The following is a 26,481-nucleotide window of genomic DNA, read 5'->3' as shown; positions in this document are numbered from 1 at the left end:
ATTCGCCTGGTTTTGCTGTGAACTTAAAACTGCTCCAAGAAATAAAGTTCATTAGTTTTTAAAAACATTGGCCTGTGAACAACAAAAAAAGACAACTCTCTCTTTTTTCCTGTGTCTCTTAGTCTCATACATGCACACACACAGATATGTTTTGTGTATATATTCACACATTATATATACATGCATATGTGTGTATAGCAGAATAAATAAAGTTATAAATAGGTGCTTCAGATTTATTTCTGGGGGGAAAAGGGACATTGTATCTCCGTGATCTAGAGTTATAATCATTTCGTCAGACGTGTATGGGAAATAGTGTATTGATCTGAACTTGTGAAATGTCTACATGATAGAATGTTTTTCTTAATACTTTTCTTAAATATTATATTTAAGGAGGACTTTCAGTTTCTTATTCTTTGAAATTTTATGTGTATTGTTTTATATTTAAAGATGTTTTCATCTTATATTTGCTCTGATTTTTGACATCTTTATTTCTTAGTGTGAAGAAGATGGTTGAAATCAACTTTCTTTGTGTTCATAAGAAATTGAGATCCAAACGGGTTGCCCCAGTGTTAATTCGAGAAATAACTAGAAGAGTGAACCTGGAAGGAATTTTCCAGGCTGTTTATACCGCTGGTGTGGTTCTCCCTAAGCCAGTGGCCACATGCAGGTAATAGCAACACCCTTACCTTGCATCTTACCTGCACCTAAGCATTGAGCCTCCCTGCCCTGTTGCTAGAAGTACAATATTATTCTCCTCACATGTTGGCCAGAGGGATTTTGGCTTACCCGTGGTCATGTAGTTGGCTGGTAGCAGAGATGGGGACTAGAAGCAAGAACCAGTGAGCCCAGTCTTTTCAGCGCCATGCAGCCACTTGTACCCCAGTGGTCTGGAGCTGCATTGCAGTGTCCTCCCTGTGCAAGACCAGTGCTGTCTCCACCTCGGGGAAACCCAGGGCATCGTGAGGTGGAGATATCCAGAGTGGTACCATTTTCCACTTCTCTAAACACTCAGTCTTATACCGAGCTCTACGGTGCTATTCCAAAAGTTTGATAAACATCAGTTGAAAAGCCCAGACATGCTTGTTCAAGAGGCTTAAGCTCTGTTTTTATGACTCTCTCTGCTCTTATCAAGCTTTCAAAGGTTAAGCCAGTGAGAAAGTTGTTTATCAGGTTGTCACTTGGATAATCTATTTCTGAGGAATCAGAGTTTCTCTCCCTCCACTGTTTTTATTGATTCAAGTAAAATGAAACATCAGGTAGACATAGTATTAAAAATAAATCTGTAAAATTACTATGTCCTATTAAATTATTAATAAATAGTAAATAAAATTTCACAAGTACATATTAATAGAAATCATTCATCACAGTACATAAATTAGAGTCACTTAAGAAATTCAAGCTAGTTTCTCAAAAAGCTGTTTTTTGGGGGTTTGTGTTATAAACATGAAGGCTACTACTTTAGGGAGAATATTTTTATGTTTGGGTTTTTTCCCTCACCTGAGGACATGCTTACTGATTTTAGAGAGGGGCGAAGGGCAGCAGAGCGGCAGAGAAACATCCATTGCCTCTCATACATGCCCTGACCGGGGACCGACCGAGGTATGTGCCCTGACTGGGAATCAAATCCAGGACCTTTTGGTTTATGAGATGATGCTTCAACCAACTGAGCCACACTGGCCAGGGCTACTTTCAGGTTTTTAAACTTTTTGGTTTGCTTTCTGTAGAATCAGCAATGGTTATTAAATACTTGCAAGTTGCTTATTATTACTATGACTTATAATTTTAAGATACCTCTTTACTGAAAGATGAAAGATCACAAACTGCAAAGAAACATAATTAGGAATGTAGGATATATTGTAGAGGTAAAAAGGCCTTATAAAATAACTGCATTGGAAGAGAGCCAGCCAGCATCCAGCAATGGGCCAGACACAATGTAAGTGTTCATTAAATGTCCTACCACAGCTGAGCTAAGACAGAGTAAAGATTTGGAGAGTTAGAAATCAGTTTGATTTTCAAACCTTTATTGTATTCCAGATACTGGCATCGATCGCTAAACCCCAGAAAATTGGTAGAAGTGAAATTTTCTCACTTGAGTAGAAACATGACTTTACAGAGAACAATGAAGCTGTACAGACTTCCAGATGTAAGTAAAAATGATTTTCAGTTTTTCAAGACTAACAACTGAAGCTTTTAATGTAGAAAAGAATTACTTGCAGGGGTCTTAAAAACTGACTTATGTGTCTAAAGATATGACTGGGTAGCTGCAAGGTCTGCATAGAACTGAGGGGCTCGGAGAAGTAAGGGAGTTCACTGGGAAATACCAGTTTGTTTGTTTTGAAGACTTTTTAAGTTCTTCAGTTTGGGTTGCTTGGGCTTGATCTCAAGACACATAAGTTTTGGAATTTTGAGTATTTATGGTCTGTTAAGGAAGAGGGAAGAAAAGTTTCAGGCTTCTGATGAAATCTTAACTCAATAGAACTAAGGCGTAAAGTTTAGAGGAGAGACCTGGGAGAGGAAATAAGGTCTTAATAAGTTATCACCTTTTTAAAAAAATATTTTATTTATTTATCTTTAGAGGGGAAGGGAAGGAGAGAGGGAGAGAAACTTCAATGTATGGTTGCCTTTCGTGCGTCCCCTGCTGGGAACTGGCCTGCAGGGAACTGGTCTGCAACCCAGGCATGTGCCCTGACTGGGAATCGAACTTCAATTGTCTGGTTCGCAGGCCCGCGCTCAATCCAAGTTACCACCTTTTTAAAGTAGCAAATTCCCAATATAAAAAATTGTCTCTGTTTTAATAGGGGAAAATGCATTTGTTTCTATCATTTAAAAAAATATTTTTTATTTTACCCATTCCCTCAACACCGTCCCCTTTGGCAACCATCAGCCTGTTCTCTGTATCTGTGGGTCTGTTTCTGTTTTGTTTTTCCATTTGTTTTTGTTTGTAGACTCCACATATAAGTGAAATCATATGACATTTGTCTTTCTCAGACTTATTTCACTTAGTGTAATACTCTCTAGGTCCATCCATGTTGTTGTAAATAGGAAGATATTTTTTACTTTGTTATTCATTCTTTTTTATTGCAGAGTAGTATTCTATTGTGAAAATTTAAATGTGTTTACCATTCTTGGTTTGGATAGTGTATTAGTTATCTATTGCTCTGTAACAAGTGATTGCAAATGTAGCAGTTTAAAATGACACATTCACCGTCTCCCAGATTCTATCTGTCAAGAATGAAGGCACAGCTTAGCCGAGGCCTCTGATTCAGGGTCTCTCGTGAAGCTGCCATCAAGGTGTCAGCCATGTCTCATCTGCAAACTTGACAGGGATGGATCCACTGCCAAGTGCACATGGCCATTGTCAGGTTTGAGTTCCTTGTGGGCAGCTGGACTGAGGGCCTCAGTTCCTTCTGGGCTGTCAGGCGAAGCCGACCTCAGTTCTTCACCACACGGGATTCTCCGTGGGGCTGCTTACAACATGGCAGCTTGCTTCATCAAAGCCGATGAGGAGAGAGTCCTAGAGAGAATCTCCTGGCAAGAGAGACGTTAGAACCTTATTCCCAATTCACGAAAGTGACGTCCAGTCACCATATCTCATCAGTTACATACAAGTCACGGGTCCCACCCTCATTTGGAAGAGTGGGTCACAAGGAGGTGGACCTCACTGGGGGCCAGCTTAGAGTGTGTCCACCACAGAGGAGATATTTGGAGTTTTGGTTGCTTCAGAATTATTTTACTTGGAGGATATTTACAACATAGTCTTAGTACACACTTCAGCTTGGTTGAGGGAGACAGGTAGAATGGAGCCATGCTCCTCTCGAACGCGGTGGCAGCCCCACCTGTGGCCGTTCTGGGTGCAGCACACTCCAGCTCCTTTTGTCTTTTGGCCAGTTGTATGTTTGTCAAATGAGTGTAATCAGTAGCTACATGAATTGAGGTGTTTTTCTGATAATAAATGAGAATCACCTTATGTCTGACTGGAGACAGAATTTAATAAGGAGAGAAGTGGAGGGGAAGGAAACAGATGTTGGAGGTGCTGGGGTCATCATTCTTGGGCTTCGCCACCTGGCCAATGGAACGGTAGGAACGTTCTTCCCTTCTGTCTTAGCTGTTGTTGCAGAAGTGGGGGCTCAAACTGATCAGCTCCCTGCCCCTCTGGGAGGCCAGGGAGGGAGGGGGAACGTAGAGCAGAGCAGATGGTAATATAGAAAGTGCAGTGATATGAAGAAGGAGCCTCCACACAATCTGGGGAAGAAGCAGCAGTCCTCTCAAGGCAGGGCTCTGAAATGAAAAAATAGGAAAATGTTCAGAGAGGTCACACTGTCATCATGCCAGTCATTAGGTATGGGTTCTGTCGAAGCCAGAAACAATTTCTGCTAATGGCCAAGACCCAGAGCAGTCAAGAGGGACAGAGTCACAGGGGCACAAACGGCAGTGAGAAAAACAGGGCACAGCACCGCTGAGATGAAATACGCCCTGTGTAGGCACTGTTTATTCTCAGTGTCTTCCTTACCAGTTGTTAGCTGCTTTGCTTTCTGTGAGTTGAATTAGAAACTTCAAGCATGCCTGCCTTCCTCACTAGAGCCCAGTGCTGTTCTGATTTGGCCTCCCCAGGTTTTACCATGTTGAACCTAAGGCAGTCTAGCCCGTAGCTAAGGAAAGTATCCACTTACATGTACCTTGCCCAAAATGGAATGAAGAATAAGGAGTTTTAGTACTTATCACTGGTTTATTCAGGATAATTAGAATCAGAGCTGCTAAAAGTATTTTTGGCTTGACCGTATCCATCAACCTTTATGTTTTTGTACAAGAACCAGTCCAGGGAGGTAACAGTTGGTAATAAGGCACTGGTCAGGCATTGGTTTTTATTTCCCCAATGAACTAAAGTTTATAAAGTACTCCCACACATGTTATTCAGTATGTTCTTAAAATAACCTTTTGAATTTGGCACTTCTTATCCTAATTTTTCATATGAAAAGACTAATGCTTGTGAATTTGACACTTAGGTGGGGCCTGTCATTCATAAGTGGAGGTCTTGGGATGCAGGCCCCAGATCCCAGGTTTTGCTTGTTAGATTCCTTTGCTTCTGCCATCAACTCTTAACACACCTGTTGGGCGGGCGTCATGGCCCAGGCCCAGCAACTGTCTTGCTGCACAGTCATTAGAGCTCAGGCTAAGATAGGAAAGGACAATGTTAGGGTCCAGACAGCTCTCGTTGGCGTGTTCCAGTTACCCTCCCCCTTTTAAGTCATAGAGAAGGGAAGAAAGATAAAGAATAAATTAGAAATAAAAAAGAGTAGAAGAGATGAAGGTACAGATACAGTCAAACTTCAAACATCTTGGGTCTTGAACAATTCCATTCTCTTCTAAGTTGTTCACAGAAGAAAAATGCCTCCATTGTCTAACAAAACTTCGGGTCCAGGTTCTCTACCTGACAACCCTTTCATGCTGATACCTGTATGACCAGTCATGCATCTCTCAGGTGACAAACAAAGGACATTCAGTTTTCAAACAAAGCACTTCTGGAACAGTTTTCCAGAGCAAATTAATTGCGAGAACTGAGGTCCCACTGTACCGGAAAATTGGAAGGTGCCGACGGCAACCTCTTGAGTTAGGAGCTGGACACTGCGGCTCCTCCAGGCCACCTGCTCCTCCCATGGCAGCCCAGAGGGGTGATGCCATCTCTAGCAGTCAAGTCTTTTTAGAACAGTTTTGTGTCTTTAAGCACAAAGAGAAGAACCTCAGTGGATGCAACTTTTGCTCTGTGCATGTCTTATTTTATGATTCATTATTCTTGTTTTTGCTTCTTGTGCTTGCTTTCTACCTTCTTTGTGAACTCCTAAATATGAGATAACCCTTATTGTGGCCAGCATCATGCTAGACATTGTGCCTCCTTGGCCTCATTTATTATTCATAACAATCATAGATGGGCAGGTCATTTTCCCCACTTCACAGAAGAGGATGTGGAAACACCAGGCTCATTTACCCAGAGGTTTAAATTAACATCAGGAAGAACAGCCAAAGCCCACACCATTGGCTACTGCTATCTAAGATACTAGGGTTTTTTCCAAGAGTAATGTGTTTCTCAACCCTAACGTTGGTTTGTTTTTAACTTGGTGTTGAGCATTTCAAAAGAAAGTTGGGGGATTTTTGGTCAATGCTCTTAAAAGTGGGAAAATTGGAATCAGACAAAGAGCAGGAGTCAGATGAATCTCCCAGCATTCCTGCTGTGCTGCTTATGAAGGTTTGCTAAGACACATGACGTATTCTAGGTTTACTGGCCGTAGATGATTTTTTTTAGTGTTTATTGTCCTGCTGCTCCTTTTTAAAATCAAATAAATAACTGTAATCATTGCTTACATCTTCACTCTGGAACCTTGGCTTACAGGGGTGTCCAGTCCACGGCCCGTGGGCTGCATGCGGCCCGGGATGGCTGTGAATGCGGCCGACACAAAACTGTACATTGACTTAAAACCTTTTCTTTGCTCATCAGTTTTTGTTAGTGTTTGTGTATTTATTTGTTTGTTAGATTTTATTTATTTATCTTTAGAGAGGAAGAGAAGGAGAGAAACATCAATGTATGGTTGCCTCTCATGAGTCCCCTGCTGGGAACTGGCCTGCAACCCAGGCATGTGCCCTCACTGGAAATCGAACCTCGATTGTGTGGTTCGCAGGCCCGTGCTCCATCCACTGAGCTGCGCCAGCCAGGGCTGTTTGTGTATTTAATGTGTGGCCCAAGACAACTCCTCTTCTTCCCGTGTGGCCCAGAGATGCCAAAGGCTGGACACCCCTGCAACATTCATGCCACATAGTTGGACACACAGCACTGCTTCTGTTTTTGGTGCACTCTGAGCTCTGTTCCCTGATGACCTTATTCACAGATTGCACACACATTTCCATATACATGGAGTCCAGTGAGGAACGCATTCTAGTTGGACTGTGGGAAAGTAAGTCTCATCGAGATACAGAGTTTGCTTATGAAATTTAAGATTTTTCTCAGTTGTTGGAAAATTTTTTTTTGCTTTTTATTGAATACTCAGAGCACATTACCACTTCACTCCAGATTATGCCAAAGTTACCATTTTTACCTAAGTTTTAGGTTCTTCCCATCACCTTCTGAAGACAACAGCTATAATTTGAGTGTCTCTGTTTTACATTTTAAAATTTACTTCATGCTTCTGCAGACTTTTTGAAAAGTATGTGACTTCACGGTGTCAAAAAGAAGCAAGTTTAGGCCCCAAGATACATAAGCCATTGTCGGTCAGTAAAGTAAATATTTGTCCCTTGTTTTCTAGGGCCTTATATTTTTTATAGTAGGCATTGTCTGTTGTTCTTTTCTGCTTTAATGCTTCTGTAAAAACTCAAAGTGCTTGTACATTGCTAAGTTTATATATTTTCTCCCTGTCTGTTTGCCCAAACACACATTTCCCCAAGTGTTCCTCCTCTGCATCCCACTGCCTGTGTCTGCGGCCTTCGGAGACTTGATATAGCAGCTCTCAGAGTCCCTGAGGCCCTTTCAGGCACTGCAAGAAGTCCCCACTTTTTACAATAATACTAAAACATAGTTTTCACTTTTTACTTTCATTACCTTACAAATGTACTATGAAGTCTTCCCACAGGCTGTGTGACATTTGTGTTCATGTGTGTGTGTGTATGAGTACAATATATATATAGATATATATATTCTTTTGTTTTAAATGTCTAATTTCTAACATGACAAGTGTGGATGGCTATAAGCACATTAGCAAAGCTCCCTGGAAGTACTCGATGACTTTTCAGAGCCTAGTATTTGAGCTTGAGAACAGCTGCTTTCAGTACATTGGTTTGGTGACTGGGCAGTATTACGAGTATTGACTTCATGGGAACTGTGCTGCAGAAGAATAGTTTGCTTTAGTCCTGGGTGGTGCAGCTCGGCTTGTTGGGCATCGTCCCCCACACCGAGGCCAGGGGGCAGAGGGTCTCACCAGTTCGGCTCCAGGTTGGGGCACATGCCTGGGTTGCAGGTTCGGTTCCCGGTCAGGAAGCTGCAAATCAATCAGTGTTTCTCACATCAATGTTTCTCTCCTCCTCTATCTCCCTCCCTTCCCTTCTCTCTAAAAATATAAAATATAAATTATATATATATATATATATATATTTTTTTTTTGCTTTAGAAGGAAGTTGGCAAGACTTTTCTCCATTTCTGAATTTTTTGTATTAACACATTGTGTATCCTATTGCTTTCATTGATTAATCTAATAGCTTGATATTGTTGATTGTTACAGAGCCAGTAACAAAAGAAAAAAATCTAACATTCAGAAAAGCTATTTAAAATTTATCAAGATTATCCTCATAGCAAAAAAACAGTCTTTTTTAATGACTCCAGTATGCAACATATATGGTTTTGGGTCTTCTGAGTAGCATTCCAAAATTCATGTTCATTACATTTAACAGTATTTAGAAACACGTAGGTTCCCTCTTCCCATGAAATGCAGTATAAAAATTCTACCAATACTAAAACTGACTCAGGAGAAACAGAATAAAATTGCAATTTCACGCCTGGCTTGCATATAAATGTCAAGCCACAGAAGCAGCATCTTTTCATAGCCCACAGTGACTTTTTTCCATGTCTGTAGCCTTCACCTCACTTTATAAATGATCGTGGAACAAAACACAGGCATTCATTCAATACATACTCAGGATGGTATTGCCCTGCTTGCCTGAAGGGTTAGCCTAGGATGGAAACAAAGACCTGGAGATTTCTTATCCTTTCACTTTGAGATCCACAAAAGCTAAACTATGATTTCTCTATTATTATAAATGTTAAGAACTTAGATTCTCTCAATTTAGACCATAAAACTATTTTGGCTGCATAACTGTGTCTTTATAGATTGCTTAAGTCACAACTGAGTTTTACTTAGTAAATACTTAACTAAGAACTGCTGGGTCTGTAGACGCAAAGAACATATTTCCCATCTCCTTCCCCTCACCAGTCAATAATCAGTCAGCATTCTTTGTCACAGAACCTTGGAAACCTCAGCACAATTGCCATCATCAAGCAGAGCTAGCACACAAGATGAAAACCTATTTTCTACTAGTCTTGAGTATGCAGGGATCATAATGATCTAATTTCAGACGCAGCTTTTAATATATTTAGAAATAATTAGGACAGAAAAGGTAGAGTAGCAGTGTTTATATACAAGTTTCCACTTAAATGTATCTAATATTTCTTTAAAAAATCAAATTAACTGGGAAAATGAAATTGCATTTCTAAGGTTTTGGTATTTTGTTTGTACAAACAAGCACATGGAGGGGGTTTCCTCACTTCTGGTGTGCTGGTGTGTAGGCAGTGCCTAGAGAGCTAAGTGGTGTCTGGAACTCTTTTCAGGACAGGAGGTTGGGCAAATCCAAATGTCCTGGCCTTTAGGTTATTTTATTCCTGTGACTTAATGAAAAAATTGTGATGCTTTGGAAGAATGAACTCAAATACCTATTCCAATCACCTTTATTTAAAAGATAGCATGAGAGGCCAGGGCCAGTTCTTGGGAGCCAGCCACTTGTCTTTAGAAAAATCTTGGCTATTTAAACACTTGCCTTCCCATTCTGATAATAGGATTTCACTTTTGTTGCTTATGAGAACAAACAGCTATATCCTTTTCACAGACCATTGAAATAAGTGTGTGAACTTTTTCCATTGTGCTTTCAGAATGTCAGACAAGGCGGTTGTAAAGCACAGTGCCCAGAACACATGTGAGATTGCTCTGCCCTGTCATGTAGGCTGTTAGAATTCTTGCCATTAAGTATATAGATCAACTTGGAGTGTTCCTTTGATTTCGTCTGGGTCATGGGCAATATTCACCAAAGACCTGGCACACAAAGATAAGACACAACATGTTGTCTAGCATATATTCTAACTCAGTGCTTCTCAAACTTCAGTGTGTGTACGAATCACCAGGGAATCTTGCTAACCAGCAGATTATGACTTGGTAAGTCTGGCACAGATCCCATAGTCCGCAATTCTAACAAGCAGACCAGCCAGGTCTGCAGACCACACTTTAGTGTAAAGTATGTTTTACTCCTCCATATTTAAACTTTCAATTTGTTTTGTTTTCATTCTGACAAGGTGACAAAGACTTCAGGCTTAAGACCAATGGAACCAAGAGATATCAAAGCAGTTCGAGAATTAACCAACAGTTACCTGAAGCGGTTTCATCTTGCTCCAGTGATGGATGAAGAAGAAGTAGCCCACTGGTTCCTCCCCAAGGAGCACATTATTGACACATTTGTAGTGGAGGTAAAGATAAGGTGATATGATAGTGCAGAGAAGTGTGAAAAGACTGTGCCATTGAGTCTCTTTTTCAGAAAGATCAGAGTGCCATCTCTTTCCTCTTCCTCCATGAATTACTGCTTCTCTACTGGATTTCTGCTCACCCTTCTGGAACCAAGTTTTCTTACAATTTCCATGCCTGGATAAAAGCTTACTTCTACTGCTTGTGAATGGGAAATCATGATACTTTTCTGTTGCTCTGTGATTAATTGCTTTTCTTAGTTTTGAAAATATCCAGTCTGGATACAGGCCAAAGTTTAATACTCCTTTGGTTTTGCAAAACTGGAACTGAACTGCCTTTGTCTCAGACTCAACTACTTAACCCTGTTTAGAGGAAGGAAGGAAAGTAACAGTTTACCACTCCTGATTGTTGGTGGGATGAGTTTAACATAGTGATTTGTAAACCATTTTTTAACGAACTATAGAAATGATCCCTGAAAGTAGAGTCTTTGTAAATCATTTTTTAAAAAGCTTAGAATTTGTTGTACAAATTAAGTTTCACTTAGAAGCTCTTTCGGTTGAAGTTGGGTTGAGTCGAGAAGTTAGAATTTAAACTGGTAAGTACCTGGAAGGGAGCAAGGAGCCAGGCGGTCAGGTAGACGCTGCCGCAGAGGCCCATTCACTCTGCAGCTGTGAGAACTGAGCTGCAGGTGTGTTTTCAGCGTCGTCAGGCAGTGCCTGGATGCAAGGTGGTGGCCGAGGGAGGCAGTGATGGTGGGAGCAGACAGCGTGAATTCAGACAGCATTTCTGAAAAACGTTTGAGCAGTCTTTATTTTTTAACTTTTATTTCTGAAACAGTGCTGGAGTGGATATCTTTGTGTACAAATCAGTATGCACTTGTGTAAGTTTCTCCAGAGTAACAGTTCCCAAAGTTTTTGATCTCAGGACTCCATCATCCTTTTAGGCATTATTGAGGACCCCAAAGAACTTTTTATTTTTGTGGATTATACCTACATATGTTTACTGTATTCAAACTTAAAACAGAAATTTTAAAATGTTATTTTGTAAGTTAGACAAAGCCACTACCATATGATCTCACTTATGGGGAATCTTAACAAAAAAATCCTCATAGATACAGAAAATAGATTGGCGGTTGCCAGAGACGAGAAGTGGGGATTGGGGGTGATCTGTGTGTGAAGATGGTCAAAGGTGTAAACTCTCCGTTATCAAATAAGGGAGCCATGGGGATGTGATGTACAGCGTGGTGACTTTAGTTAACAATACTGTGTCGTACATTTGAAATTTGCTGAGAGAGTGGACCTTAAAAGTTCTCATCACAAGAAAAACACTCAACCCTGTGAGGTGATGCACGTTAAGTAGACTTCCTGTGGTGATCATTTCACAGTGTACACATAATACCAAGTTATTTTGTTCACAGGAAACTAATGTAATGTTATGTGTCAATTACAGCTCAGTTAAAAAAAATAATTGGAAAATATATATTACTTAATAAGCATATAACAACAATAAGCCCATTACATTTTATCTAAATGACATATGTTATATGAAAAATAACTATTTTCTAAAGTAACAAAATTAGTTAAAAGAATGGTATTGTTTTACCTTTTTGCAAATCTCTTAAATGTACAACTTAATAGAAGACAACTACGTTCTCACATCTTCTGCAGTCAATCTATTGTGATATATTGTTTTGGTTGAAGTATATGAAAAAAATCCTTCACATAGAGTATTGGAGTATGGAAAAGAAATGAGTATTTTAATAGCCTCTTCAGATAGTTGTGGGTATCTGAAATCATATTAATGAATTTTCATACTCTGTTAGATTAAAATCCACAGGCCTATCTTATTTTTTGAATGACTCTTTTACCAGTGAGTTTGGAACATCATATATCAGTCACTTAGAAAATATTGGTTCACTGAGTTACATAGGTCTCCAAAGACTGACATTTCATTAGGTAATAAAAAAAATCACGTTCATTGATATTACCACCATTGTCATCATCAGAAAACACAAACTCTACCTCCTGGTGGAGGGTACTGGTTTTTCCAAACTTTAACTTGCACCTGTAAGCTCAGATGTTATCATTGGCAACAAATTCTGCCAGTCCTTCCCCTGAAGTGCAAGACTCGGCATCATTGACTTTCAGGATGTGCCAGACAGCCATGTCTGAGTGACCGGTGTGCCAGTCCCATGGTGAAGTCGCAGGGAACAATGGCTGGTTCAGCTCATCCCTAGCCATTGCTGTGGCTAGGACTTCCAGTACTATGTTGAATAAGAGAGGTGAAAGCGGACATCCATCTTTTGCCCTTTGAGTATGACGTTGGCTGTGGGTTTGCCATATATATCCTTGATCATGGTTAGGTATGTTCCCTTTGTTTCCACTTTGCTGAAAGTTTTTATCATAAATGGGTGCTGGATTTTAAAAATGCTTTCTCTGCACCTATCAATATGAGCATATGGTTTTTATCCTTTATTTTGTTTATGTGGTGTATTACATTCATTAATTTGAGGATATTGTACAAACCTTGCATCCCAGGGATAAATCCCACTTGATCGTGGTGTATGATCTTTTTAATGTATCGCTGGATCCAGTTTGCTGATTTTTTTTGGAGAATTTTAGTATCTATATTCATCAGGGGTATCAGCCTGTAATGTTCTTTGTAGTGTATTTGGTTTTGGAATTGGAATAATGATGGCCTCATAAGATGAGCTTGGGAGTCTTTCCTCCTCTTGAATTTTTTGAAATAGTTTAAGGAGAGGTGTTGGTTCCTCTTTGAATGTTAGGTAAAATTTTCCTGTGAAGACATCTGGTCCAGGACTTTTGTTCATTGGAGTCTTTGATTATTGCTTCAGTTTCATGAGTTGTATTTTATTTAAATACTCTCTCTTCCTGATTCAGTTTTGGAAGATTGTATGTTTCTAGGAATTTATCTACTTCATACAGATTGTTCTATTTGTTAACATATAATTATTCCTAGTATTTTCTTACAAACCTTTGTATTTCTGTGATATCAGTTGTTACTCTTTCTCTTTCATTTCTGATGTTATTTATTTGGGTTCTGTTTTTTTTCTTTTTCATGATGATTCGGTTAAAGGTTTGTCAATTTTGTTTATCTTTCAAAGAACCAGCTCTTGATTTCATTGATTTTTTTGTACTATTTTTTTAAAACTTTGTTTATTTCTGCTATGATCTTTATTATTTTGTTTCTTCTACTGACCCTGGGCTTTGTTCCCTTTCTGGTTCCTTTAGTTGTATAGTTGCATTGTTTATTTGAGATTTTTCTTGTTTCTTGAATTAGGCCTGTAATGCTACGAATTTTCCTCTAAGGACTTCTTTTGCTGTGTCCCATAGATTTTGGGGTTGTTGTGTTGTCATTTTTATTTGTTTCAAAGTATCTTTTGGTTTCTTCCTTGTTCTGTTAACCCACTTATTGTTTAGTAACATGTATTTAGCTCTCAAGTGTTTGTGTGTTTTTCATTTTTGTTTGCGATTGATTTCTAGTTTTATACCATAATGGTCAGCAAAGATGTTTGATATGATTTCAATCTTGCTAAATTTATTGACTTGTTTTTGTGTCCTAATGCACTCTATTCTAGAATACATCCTTTGAGTACTTGAAAAGTATGTGTATTCTGCTTCTTTGGGATGAAATGCTCCAAAGATATCAATTAAATCCATCTGGTCTAGTGTGTCATTTTAAGGCTGCTGTTGATTTTCTGTCTGGAAAATTTTCTATTTGTTTATGGATGTTAAAAATCTTCTACTATGGCCGTGTTCCTGTCAGCCTTTCCCTTTATGTCCATCAGTATTTGCTTTACATATATAGGTGCTCCTGTGTTTTGCGCATAAATATTTGTAAGTGTTATATCCTCTTGTTGGATTGCTCCCTTTATGATAATGAGGTGTCCTTCTTTGTCTCTTACTATATCCTTTGTTTTAAAGTCTGTTTTGTCAGATATAAGTATTGCTACCCTAGCTTTGCTTTTATTCTGTCTATATCTTTCCTTCTGAGTTGGGTCTTTTGTAGACAGCAAATGTATGGGTCTTGTTTTCTAATCCATTCAGCTGCCCTATGTCTTTTCATTGGAGCATTTAGGCGTTTACATTTAAAGTGATCTTGAGAGATATATATTTATTGCCATTTTATTCTTTTAAGTATTTTCCTCTTTCATCTTCTTTTCCTTCCCCTTCTCCTTTTTTTTTCCTCCTTCCTTCTTCTTTCTCTTCTTTCTTTACCATTTCTTGTCATGATGGTTTGGTGATAACAAACTCCTTTAGACTGTTTTTGTCTGGGGAGCTTTTTATGTACCCTTCAATTTTAAATGATAGCCCTGTTGGGTAAAGTAGCCTTAGTTGTAGGTCCTTCCTTTTTACTTTGAATATTTCATACCAGTCTCTTCTGGCCTGAAATCTTTCTGTTAAGAAATCAGCTGGAAGTCTTATGGGAGCTCCCTTATAGGTAACTAACCATCTTTCTCTTACTGCTATTTTTAAAGTTCATTTTATTGATTATGTTTTTACAGTTGTCCCAATTTTTCTTCCTTTGCAGCCCTCCACCTGGTACACCCTTCTCTCCAGCAGCACACCCCTCAGTTCATGTCCATGGATCATGCAAATAAGCCATTTGGCTTCTTCACTTACTATACCATTTTTAACATCCCCTGGTTTATTCTGTACCTAACAGTTACACGATATTTTATTTATTTATTTTTAGAGAGAGGGGAAGGGAAGGAGAAAGAGTGGGAGAGAAACATCAATGTGTGGTTGCCTCTCATATGTCCCCTAATGGGGACCTGGCCTGCAACCCAGGCATGTGCCCCGACTGGGAATTGAACCGGCGACTTTTGGCTTCATAGGCCCATGCTCAATCCACTGAGCTACACCAGCCAGGGCCAATTACACTTTTTAACCCCTGCACCTTTTCCCAAATTCCCCTTCCCAGCTGATAACCCACCAAACAATCTTCATACTTATGATTCTGTTCCTTTTCTAGTTGTTTGCCTAGTTTGGTTTGGGGGTTTTTTTAGATTCAGTTGTTGATAGTTGTGAATTTTTTGCCTTTTTAATGTTCATCGTTTTGATCTTTTTCTTTTTCATAAATAAGTCCCCTCAATATCCCCTGTAACAATAGCTTGGTGATGATGAACTTCTTCAGCTTTACCCTGTCTAGGAAGCACTCAATCTGTCCCTCCACTCCAGATGATAGCTTTGCTGGATGGAGCAATCTAGGCTACAGATCTCTGCCTTTCATCACCTGAATACTTCTTGCCAGTCCCTTTCTCCCTACAGTATTTCTCCCAAGAAAACAGCCAACAGTCCTCTGGGTACTCCTGTGTAGGTAACTCTCTGCTTTTCTCTTTCCAAGATTCTCTCCTTACCTTACCTGTAACCCTTGTCATTTTAACCATGATGTGTCTTGGTGTGGTCCTTCTTGGGTCCAACTTTTTTGGGACACTCTGTGCTTTCTGGGCCTGCATGCCCATTTCCTTCGCAAAACTAGGGAAGCCTTCCCTCATTATCTTTTCAAATAAGTTTTTCATTTCTTGTTCTTGCTCTTCTTCCTCTGGCATCCCTATGACTCAGATGTTGGCATGTATAGATATCCCAGAGTCTTCTTACACCATCCTCGTTTTCTTGAATTCTTGTTCCTTCTTTCTGTTCTGGTTGAATGTTTATTACTTCCTCATGTTCCAAGTCATTGATCTGAATCCCAGCTTCTTTCCCTTCACCATTGGTTCCCTATAGATTTTTCTTAGTTTCACTTAATGTAGCCTTCATTTCTTCCTTTATGTTGTGGCTGTACTCAATGAATTCTCTGAGCATCCTGATCACCAGTGTTTTGAATTCTGCATCTGATCAGTTGGCCATCTCTGTTTTAATTCGTTATTTTCCCAGGATCTTGTTCTGCTCTTTAATTTGGGCCACATTTCCTTGCCTTCTCAATTTCACAGCCTCCCTGTGTTTGTCTCCATGTATTAGGTAAAGCTGCTTTGAGTCCCCATCTTAGTAGCACAGCCTATTACAAAAAAGGCACCTATAATTGGATGGGGCAGAGTCTGAGGTATTCACCAGGTGGGGCAACCCACTTTACCACTTTGGTGCTCTGTGTGGGAAGAGGACTTGGAAAGAGGACTGTGCTGCTACCTGGCTTCTGGAGGTTTGCCCGGCATTCACCCTGTTCCCAGTCACTTCACCCACTCCCCATATGCAACTGGTGCCCTTCCAACTGTTGCCATGGTGTTGAATTCCACAGTGCGTGGGTTTACATATATTTTAAGACTGTGTGGGTTCTTTGAATTGAGTTTCCTAAAAATCCAGCAGTTTCTTCCGCTTCACTGGTTTTTACATCTAAAAATGATGGGGATTTATCTCCTGGTGCTGGAACCCTGGGCTCTGTGGTCTGTCCTGGGGCTGGGATCGCTCACTCACAAGGTGTCCCTCCCAATTTTTATCTCCCACATGTGAATGTGAGATCACCTGTGGCCATTTCACCACCACCTGTCCAAACCACACTGCGTCTACTAGCCTCCCTGCCCTGTCTCTGTGTCTTCACCCCTCCTACCCATCTGATTGGATACGGCTTCTTTAAATTCTTGGTTGTCAGACTTCCATACAGTTCAATTTTCTCACAGTTTTGGGTATTATTTGAGATTTAGGTATGATTCTTTTTGTGGTTGCACAGGGAGGCAGAGTGTGTCTACCTATACCTCCATCGTGACCAGAAGTCTCTTGCTGCTTTTAAGACTCTTTCCCTTTAACTTTCACCATTTTAATTATAATGTGTCTTGGTGTAGGCTTCATATTTTCTTTTCTTTTAAAAACAATTTTTAATTGTTGTTCAAGTACAGTTTTCTGTCTTTTTACTCCCATCCCAGCGCACCCACCCACCCACCCCTTACCCCTCCCTCCCATTTCCATCCCCCATATTTTCTTAAGTGTATACCTAAGTGCTTCATTTTCCTTGGAGTGAGTATGATGGCATTCTGTTTTTAACCCTGCAAAGGATGCAGCTGATGTAAGAGATACAAACTCTTGTCTTAAATATTATTACATATATTAGGTGCATAAGTTTAAGGTCATGAGTAGCTGCACATTTGTACGTGACTAACGTTAAGCCATACATTTAAGCCATCAGTTTGGTTATAACACATGTTTTGTAAAAAAGCATGTGATATTTGATGGTAAATTGTATCTGAAAGATACCACAAACTTCAAAGTCAGTATTGGTGTGGTTTTTTTAAAAATGAGCTTTGAAGTAGTGTTTTTTTTTTTTTTAAAATTATTTACTGTTGAAAATGGCTGGAAAAATCTATTGACTCTATAATCCAAGAGATGTTTAAGAACTTCGGCAAATGCTACTCGAGTCTGATGATGAGAATGGTAAAAATTGAATGTTAAAGTGAAAGTGATTTAGAAGATGAAGTTTATGTGGAAGTTTGTTCAGAAGATTTAGATACTGAGCAAGATATTTTTAGTGTAGAAAGTAAAGATTAATTAGACGTGAATGACAAGTATTTTTTTGGAAAGGAAAAAGATTAAAAATGGAGGGAAAATCTGATAAGACGACAAATTAGAAAATAGTCACAGAATATTTTGTGTCAGCTCCCATTAGTTTCGCCAAACACACACACACACAAAAAAAAAAAGCCAGGACAGAACTTGAACTTGGAACTGCTTTATCACAATTGATATTTTAGATCTAATCTTAGTATATACAAATAAATACATTGATTCTATCCTGAGCTGGTTTTCATGAAAAAGAGATGCTAAATGAATAGACAAAATCAAATTGAAAGCATTTTTAGGCTCATCTCTAGCTGGTTTATATAGCAGCAGTTGGCTAAATTTACAGAATTTATGGGTTACAGATGGTAGTGGGATTGAACTTTTTAGACTTATGATATCTTTATAGAGATTTAGATTTATTCATAATTATATCAAGTTTGATGACAAACTTACCTGCTTAGAACTCCTGAAAGTGGACAAATTAGCAGCTGTGAGAGATGTTTCCTCAGCATTTGTAAAGAATTGTAAATTATTTATCTCTGGGACAGAATGTAACAACAAAAGGAATGCTACCTGGATTTAGAGGGTTTGTGGATTTAGACAATATATTCCATTTAATAACTGTTGTTAATAACTGTGAGTTTGCTGTCCTTTCACTGTTCATCTTTTTTATCTTCTTTTTCTTAGGTAAGTCCCTTTAACATTTCACATAATAAGGGCTTGGTGATGATGAACTCCTTGAACTTGGCCTTATCTGAGAAGCACTTTATCTGTCCTTCCATTCTAAATGAAAGCTTTGCTGGATAGAGCAATCTTGGATGTAGGTCTTTGGATTTCATGACTTGGAATACTTCTTTCCAGCCCCTTCTGGCCTGTAAGGTCTCTTTTGAGAAATCAGCTGACAGTCTGATGGGAACTCCTTTGTAGGTGACTGCCCCCTTATCTCTTGCTGATTCTAGAATTCTCTCTTCCATTTTAATCTTGGCTAATATAATGATGATGTGCCTTGGTGTGTTCCTTCTTGGGTCCAACTTCTTTGGGACTCTCTGAGCTTCCTGGATTTCCCAGAAGTCTCTTTCCTTTGCCAGAACGAGGAAGTTCTCTTTTATTATTTGTTCAAATAAGTTTTCCACTGGTGGCTGTTTCTTTGCCCCTTCTGGTACCCCTATAATTTGGATGTTGGAGCGTTTAAAGATGTCCTGGAGGTTCCCAAGCCTCTCCTCATTTTTTTGAATTCTTGTTTCTTCATATTTTCCTGTCTGGTCATTTTTTCCTTCCTTCTGGTTCACTCCCTTGATTTGAGTCCCAGTTTCCTTTCCATCACTATTGGTTTCCTGTGCATTTCCTATCATTTCAATTAGTTTAGCCTTCATTTGTTCCTGTAATTTGTGACTAAAATCAACCAGTTCTGTGAGCGTCCTGATCACCAGTGTTTTGAACTGTGCATATGATAGATTGGCTATTTCTTGGTCATTTAGAGTTATGGACTCTGGGGCTCTGAGTTGTTCTTGAGCCATGTTTTTATCTGTTCGTGCCTGTTATGTATGAGGCAGAGCCTTAGGTGTTCACCAGGGTGGGACCACCCAGGTTGCTGGGTTGTGATGCTGTAGGTGGGCGCAGGGTCAAAGTGGGGGCAATAGAGGTTCCCTCTGCTGCTTCCCGCCGCTGGGGCCTGCACAGTCTCACTGCTCGCTCCTTTGCTGGTTTATCTGCGCACGAATGTGTGACTGCGGTCAGCCTGCTGCCTTGTGCCCTCAGTGGGTCCGCCCGTTGGTACTCCACACTTGCGATCTGCCCACAGCTGCCTTCGCGCCTGGGTCGTGCACTTAGGTTGGTCCAGTGGATCTTTCCTGCCCAACCCTGCTCTGCTGCTGGCTTCGCCCCTCTTACAGGTTTGGCTGAAAGGTTCGTTGTTGTCGGACTTCCGTATAGTTCAATTTTCTGTGTTTTGGCTGTGTATTTTGTTACTAAAACTTTGTTGTCTTTAAACTTGGTTGTGTGAGAAGGCATTGTGTTTCCACCTACACCTCCATCTTGGCAGACATCAATTGGTAGATTTTTTGGGATTTCTACATACACAATCATGTCAACTGCAAATTAGAACAGTTTTATGTTTTTTTCATCTGTATTCCTTTTATTCATTTTTCTTGCCTTATTTAGAGTCTGGGTCTTCCAATACTTTGTTGAATAAGAGTGGTGAAGGTTGACACCCTTGCCTTGATCTTCATATTAGGCAGAAAGCATTCAGACTTCCACCATTCGGTATGATGTTAGCTGTAGAATTTTTGTTGATGCACCTTACCAGTTTGCAATTATCCCCCTCTACTCCTAACTTCCTGAGAGCTCTTATCATGAATGGGTGTTGAATTTTCTCCAGTGCATTTCACTCTTCAATTGCTATGATCATGAGTTTTCTTCTTTAGTCTGTTGATATATTACATTGATTGATTTTCAAATTTTTGCCCACCCTTACATTACTAGAAAAAAATTCACTTGATTATGGTGTATAGTACTTTCTATACATTTTTGAATTTGGATTATTGATATTTTATTGAGTATTTTTTGAGTTCATGAGAGATAGTTGGTCTACTGGGGTTTTGAGGGTTGTTTGTTTGTTTTTTGCTACTCTGGTTATGTGGTTTAGGCATCAGGATAATACTGGCCTAATAAGATGAGCTAGGAAGTATTGCCTCCTCTTATGTTTTCAAGAAGAGATTGTGTAGAATTGATGATATTTCCTTAAATGCTTTTGCTAGAATTCTCCAGCTAAAACCATCTAACCTTAGGGAGTGTGTTTTGTTAAAATAAGGACTATTCAGATAATCTGTTTCATCTTGATTGAGTTTTAATAGTTGGCGGTTCTTGAAGAATTGGTCCATTTCTTCAAAAGTGTCAAATTAGAGTAAACTTATTCATACTAGTCTTTTGTTATTATTTTAATGGCTGCCAGATCTATAGTGGTAATTCTTATTTCATTCTTTCTGTTGATGCTTTATAGTTTTTCTTTATTTTTATTAGTCTTACTAGCATTCGGTCGATTTTACTGATATTTTTTCCAAGAAGCAGGCTTTTGTTTTATCGATTTTCTCTATTATTTTCCTATTTTCAGTGTCATTGGTTTCTGATTCTTTGATTATTTTCTTCTACATGCTTTGGATTTTGAGGGGGGCGGTTTCCCTCTTCTCCTCATACCTTGAGGGAGAGACTAGATTATTCAGACCTTCCCCTAATACGATCTAAGCATTTATTTCTGTGAGTGTCCCTCTCTGTACTGCTTTAACTTAATCCCTTAATCCTACATATTTTGGTATCTTCTATTTTCATTTTTGTTCACATCTGTCTATTTTTAAATTTCCTTTGAGACTCTTTGACTCATGGATTACTTAAATTCCATTGTTCAATTTTGATGTGCTTAGGGAATTCCAGTTGATTTCTAGTTTTATTCCATTATGGTTGGAGAAAATTGGCTGTATGATTTCTATTCTCTTGGGCTTCTTGAGGTTTCTTTTAGGCCCATTTGGTTTATGGACCTAATATGTTCCATGTGCTAATGAAATGTATATTCTGCTGCTTTTAGGTGGAATGTTCCATATATGCCAGTTAGATTCTGTTGATTATGTTCAGATTTTAAATATTCTTACTGATTTTCTTTCTAGTAGTTCTATTTGATGAAAGAGGTGTAAAAGTTCCCAACTACAATCGTGTATTGTGTGTTTCTCCTTGCAGCTCTGTCAGTTTTTCTTGATGTATTCAGAGGTCTTTTTGGTACTTACACCTTTCAGACCTTTATGTCTACTTAGTGGATCAATCTTTTTATCATCATATAATATCCCTCTTGGTCTCTAGTAATTTCTTTGCTCTTCATTTTATTGGATACTAATATAGCCATTCCTACTTTTAAACATTAATGTTTGCATACATCTTTTTATAGTCCTTTTACTTCCAATCTATCCATGTCATTGAGTTTGAAACGAGTTTCTTACAAACAGCATGTAGTTGGGCCATGTTTCTTTATCCACTCTGCCAGTCTTTGTTTTTTTAACCATCACTGTGGATATGTTTATTGACTTCAGAGAGGAAGGGAGACAGAGACAGACAGGCAGACAGATATGGATGTGAAAGAGAAACCTTGACTGGATGCCTCCCATACACGCCCCTACCAGGGATCGAACCTGCAACCGAGGTATATGCCCTGATCGGGGATTGAAACTGCAGCCTTTTTGGTGTATGGAATGATGCTCCAACCAACTGACCCATCCTATCAGGGCTACCAGTCTTTTTTCGATTGGTATATTTAGACCATTTACATTTGATTATTAATGTGTTAGAGCTTAACTCTGCCATTTTATTATTTGTTTCTAGGTGATCCCTCTGGTATTGTTACTCTGTTTCTTTTTCCTTGCCTTCCTGTGCATTATTTGAAGAATTTTTTAGGATTGTCTTGATTTACTTTTAGCACACGCAGTGTATTTGTATAGTTTTCATGATGGGTATATTACATACATACGTGGGACTGCTCAGAGTCTGCTGGTATCACCAACATTTTACCACTTCCAGTGACTTCATTTCCATTAAGGTCCCTCTACATTCTCAACTTTTAAATATCAGGGTCTTGAGTATCAGATGGTGTTACAGTTTTTGTTTCCATCATAAAGTAAATTTGTAAAACTTAAGAGTTGAAGCATAATTTGTAGTATACATCTGACCCTTGAACAACACAGGTTTGAAGTGTGTGGGCCCACTTACATGCAGATTTTTTTCAATACATACATACAGTACTATAAATGTATTTTTAATGATTTTAATAGCATTTTCTTTTTTCTAGCTGACTTCATTGTAAGGATATAGGATATAATACTTAAAATTTATAAGGATATAGGATATAACATACAAAATATATAACTGACTCTGTCATTAATAAGGCTTTCAGTCAACAATAGGCTATTAGTAGTTAAGTTTCGGGGGAGTCAAAAGTTACATGCAGATTTTCAACTGCCCAGGGAATTGGCGTCCCTAAATCCCACGTTGTCCAAAGGTCAACTGTAAACAAAATTTCTGGTATTTCTTTTTTTCCTTTCGTTTCTTCTTTCTTTCAGAGAGGCGAAGGGAGGGGAAAAGGAAGGGAGAGAAACATTGATGTGAGAGAGAAACATTGATCAGTTGCTTCTGGTGCATGCCCCAACTGGGTACCAAACCTGCAGCCTAAATATGTGCCCTGAACAGGAGTAGAACTGGCAGCCTTTTGCTTTACGGGATGCCACCCCACCAACTGAGCCACACTGGTCAGGGCTCTGCTATTTCTGTTGTTTGTTCTTCCTTCTTGATGCACCGAGATTCCTTATTATTTACTTTCTATTTGAAGAATTTCCTTTGGCCAATATTAGAGGTATGTTTACTAGCATCAAATTCTTCTAGTTATCATTTGTCTGAAATGTCCTTATTTATCCTTCATTCCTGAAGGATAGTTTCACCAGATACAGAATTTATGGTTAATGGTTCTTTTCTTTCAGCACTTAAAAATTAATGTCAGTTCATCTGGCTTCCATGATTTCAGTTGCAAAATCTTCTGTCAGTTGAATTGGTATTCTATAGGTAGTGCATTATTTCTCTATGGCTACTTCTGAGATTTTTCTTTTGTCTTTTTGGAAGTTCAACTATGATGCACCTTGGAGTGGATTTATTTGCACTTATCTTGTTAAGACTCACTCAGCTTCTTGAACCCGTTGTATGTATTTTGTCAAATTTGGGACATTGTCAGCCATTATTTCTTCAAATACTCTTTCAGCTCCACACATTCCTTTTCTTCCTGGGACTCCAGTGACAATAAGTGTTGGCTCTTTTGTTACTGTCCCAGAGATCCCTGAGACTTCATTCATATTTTTTTCAGTCTGTTTTCTCTTTTTTTGTTCAGATTGGGTAAATTCTACTGAATTCTTCAAGTTCAGTGATTCTGTCTTCTGTCATCTCCACTCTATTATTAAGCCCATCCAGTGAGTTTTTTAATTTGTTGTATTATTTTTTAATTTAAAAATCTTTATTAATGCTGAAAGGTAGGTTTTTCACTCATCTCTAATACTGAGCTGCTAATACAAGACAATATACCAGGGGTGTCAAACTTATTTTCACCAGGGGCCACATCAGCCTCCTGGTTGCCTACAAAGGGCTGAATGTAACTTTAGGACTGTAGAAATGTAACTGCTCCTTAACTAGGGGCAAGGAGCTCAGCGCTGCTGCCAGGTAGAAACAAGGTGCCAGTCAGATAAAACAAGGTGGAGGACCGGATTCAGCCCCCTGGCTTTGTGTTTGCCACTTGTGCAATAAACAATCACTTTAGCTTAATGTCTCTAATTTAATGTCTAAAGGATGTTTTAATGAGTCAGAAACACTCAAAAGCCAGTCATCCATCCCTATGGAATTGTGTTTTCTGCTGAAAGAAACAGTAACAATAGCATGCATTTGGACTAGCTGCCTCAGCTGTATAATTCAAACTGTGATATGTTTGAATTATATGCAACCTGTGCAGGCCAAAACAGCCCAATAATACTGGCTAATCTGTTGTATTGAAAAGTGTACCAGAGATAATGAAATCAATACCACTTTTTGCATCCCTTCTGATTTTTGATAGCATTGGATTTTCTCAGTTACTCACATATGTATATTTTGGTGAAGTACCAGTGCCTTTTGCAAGCTTCTAAAAACAGCTTCAAACTGTATCAAACTTTGCTTTAAGCTAATAAAATTCTCACTTTGTGCCAAGATGATGTGAACCATTATGTAGTGTCTGTTACTTGGAAAAGGCAGCCTTCAAATCCTTAGCTCTCTCTTATTTCTGCAAAAACAATGATTCTACTCTGATCACTTTTCCATAAGTCCAGAGAGACTCATTAGTCATCCCACTGGAAGCTTTCCTTTTAAACCTTCTGCTGATCAACATCTTTATTCAAATCACAAACTAGCACTTAGCCTAAGGTCGCAACGCCATGCCCTTCTCAGCATCCTCATAGCATGCCCTACAGGCCTCCAAATCAGACTGCCGAGGGAGGAGTATGAATTGTTGCTTTTTTTGTTCTAACAGAAAGTTATGGTGTAAGTCAAAAAGTGAGCTTAAATGCATGGATAAAATTTCTTCTAGGGGGTATTTACCTGATGTTCCCTTTGTTCTTTAGAACTCCAGTGGTAAACTTACTGACTTCCTGAGCTTCTACACACTCCCCTCCACAGTCATGCACCACCCTGCTCACAAGAGCCTCAAAGCTGCCTACTCCTTCTACAACATTCACACAGAGACGCCCCTGCTAGACCTCATGAACGATGCGCTCATTATAGCTAAATTGGTAAGTGATTCACTGCTTTTTGTCCTATGTATTTTTGCAAGTATGCGTGTCAAAGTATATAAAGCATCACTGTATTTTCTTGTACACAGGAAGGAATCATTTGAGTTTTTTGTTTGTTTACTTTCCACCATCAGTCAAAAGAAGAATTTAGTGGCTCTTTTCATCATTAATTCTATTACAACTTAACCAAAAAGACATTTTGTATAAAGTAGATAATTTAAACACTTACATAAAAATATATAAAACCCATAAGGAATATATGACCCCATGACATAAGGAAAATACATGAGTGTTTGTTTTACAGTCAATAATTAGCAACAGTAAGATTTCTGATTTAAATAAATGGCCTCTGAATTGTAAAAATAAAGGATTGTATTTTTAAAATTAAGGGGATTACTGGTCAAATTAAAATAATTTAAAAGGAATTAAGTTCATAATATGCCTTACTATATTTATATTATTTTTTATTTCTTTGGTGTAGTAGTTAGGATAATTGTTAAATTCTTGCTACAAATAAACATTTTCTTTGAAAAATAAATTGAAATCAGTAAACAGATGCACTTTACTAAATATGAGAAAATATCATTCATGAGAAATTGGGAAAACCACATCAAAAGTGTCTTCCTTTCATTTATCTAGTACTTGATCATTGATTTTTTAAAAAAAAAATTTAATTAACTAGTGGATCCTATAATCAACATTATCCTGATTCTTTGATCCTACTACTCATTTTCAACTACTTCCCAATAAAGTCCTATAAATTATTTAAGGTAAAAAGCTTGAGAAATAGAAATTTAGGTGCTTCATCTAATGGGTTGGCCAGAAAGTTGATTTGGTTTTTTTTCTGTAAGATGGCTCTAGTAGCCCTAGTTGTCTTTAATTTCATTTGAAACAATTTTGTTAATCTTTTTTGTTACAGCTGTCATATCAGCACGCATTTAAAAAGAAAACTTTTCAAAATTGGCAAATTTTTGTGTGTCCATCTTAATACTTAATATGGATAAATATGAACATTTTCAACCTTTTTATGCCTTATTATTTCAAGAAAGGTTAAAACACAACTAAAATAAAAAAAATGTTTTGTGCAGTGTATAGAGAAGGTGCTGTGACTGATCGAATGTGTCAGAAGTGGTTTGTGAAGTTTCATGCTGGAGATTTCTCACGGGACAAGGCTCCACAGTCAGACCAGTTGAAGTTGATGTGATCAAATCGAGACATTGAGAGAAATCATTGTTCTACCACACAGGAGACAGCCAGCATTCTCAAAATATCAAAATCAATGAAGTTATTGGTGAAAAAAAAAGTGTGTCTTTCATTTTACCAAAAAAAAAGGACTTTTTTGGCCAACTCAATATATTACTTTGCATAGTATTA

The 26,481-nt window shown here is 38.5% G+C and overlaps 1 protein-coding gene across 3 annotated transcripts in view; it reads left to right on the top strand.

The window, feature by feature from the left end:
* Positions 1–26,481, top strand: part of NMT2 (N-myristoyltransferase 2) — a 92,302-nt gene that overhangs the window by 36,776 nt on the left and 29,045 nt on the right. For all 3 annotated transcript variants that reach the window (XM_053665748.1, XM_053665749.1, XM_037141285.2), the window contains 4 exons: positions 497–667; positions 2,035–2,143; positions 10,100–10,270; positions 24,940–25,107. In XM_053665748.1, the coding sequence (XP_053521723.1) occupies positions 497–667; positions 2,035–2,143; positions 10,100–10,270; positions 24,940–25,107 (619 nt within the window). The remainder of the gene's footprint in view (positions 1–496; positions 668–2,034; positions 2,144–10,099; positions 10,271–24,939; positions 25,108–26,481) is intronic.

The sequence above is a fragment of the Artibeus jamaicensis genome, unplaced genomic scaffold, assembly GCF_021234435.1.
Source record: "Artibeus jamaicensis isolate MK-2021 breed Jamaican fruit bat unplaced genomic scaffold, CSHL_Jam_final contig_426, whole genome shotgun sequence".
NCBI classification, from domain to species: Eukaryota; Metazoa; Chordata; class Mammalia; order Chiroptera; family Phyllostomidae; genus Artibeus; species Artibeus jamaicensis.
The sequence above is the reverse complement of the archived record's forward strand: the minus strand, read 5'-3'. Positions and strand labels throughout refer to the sequence as shown.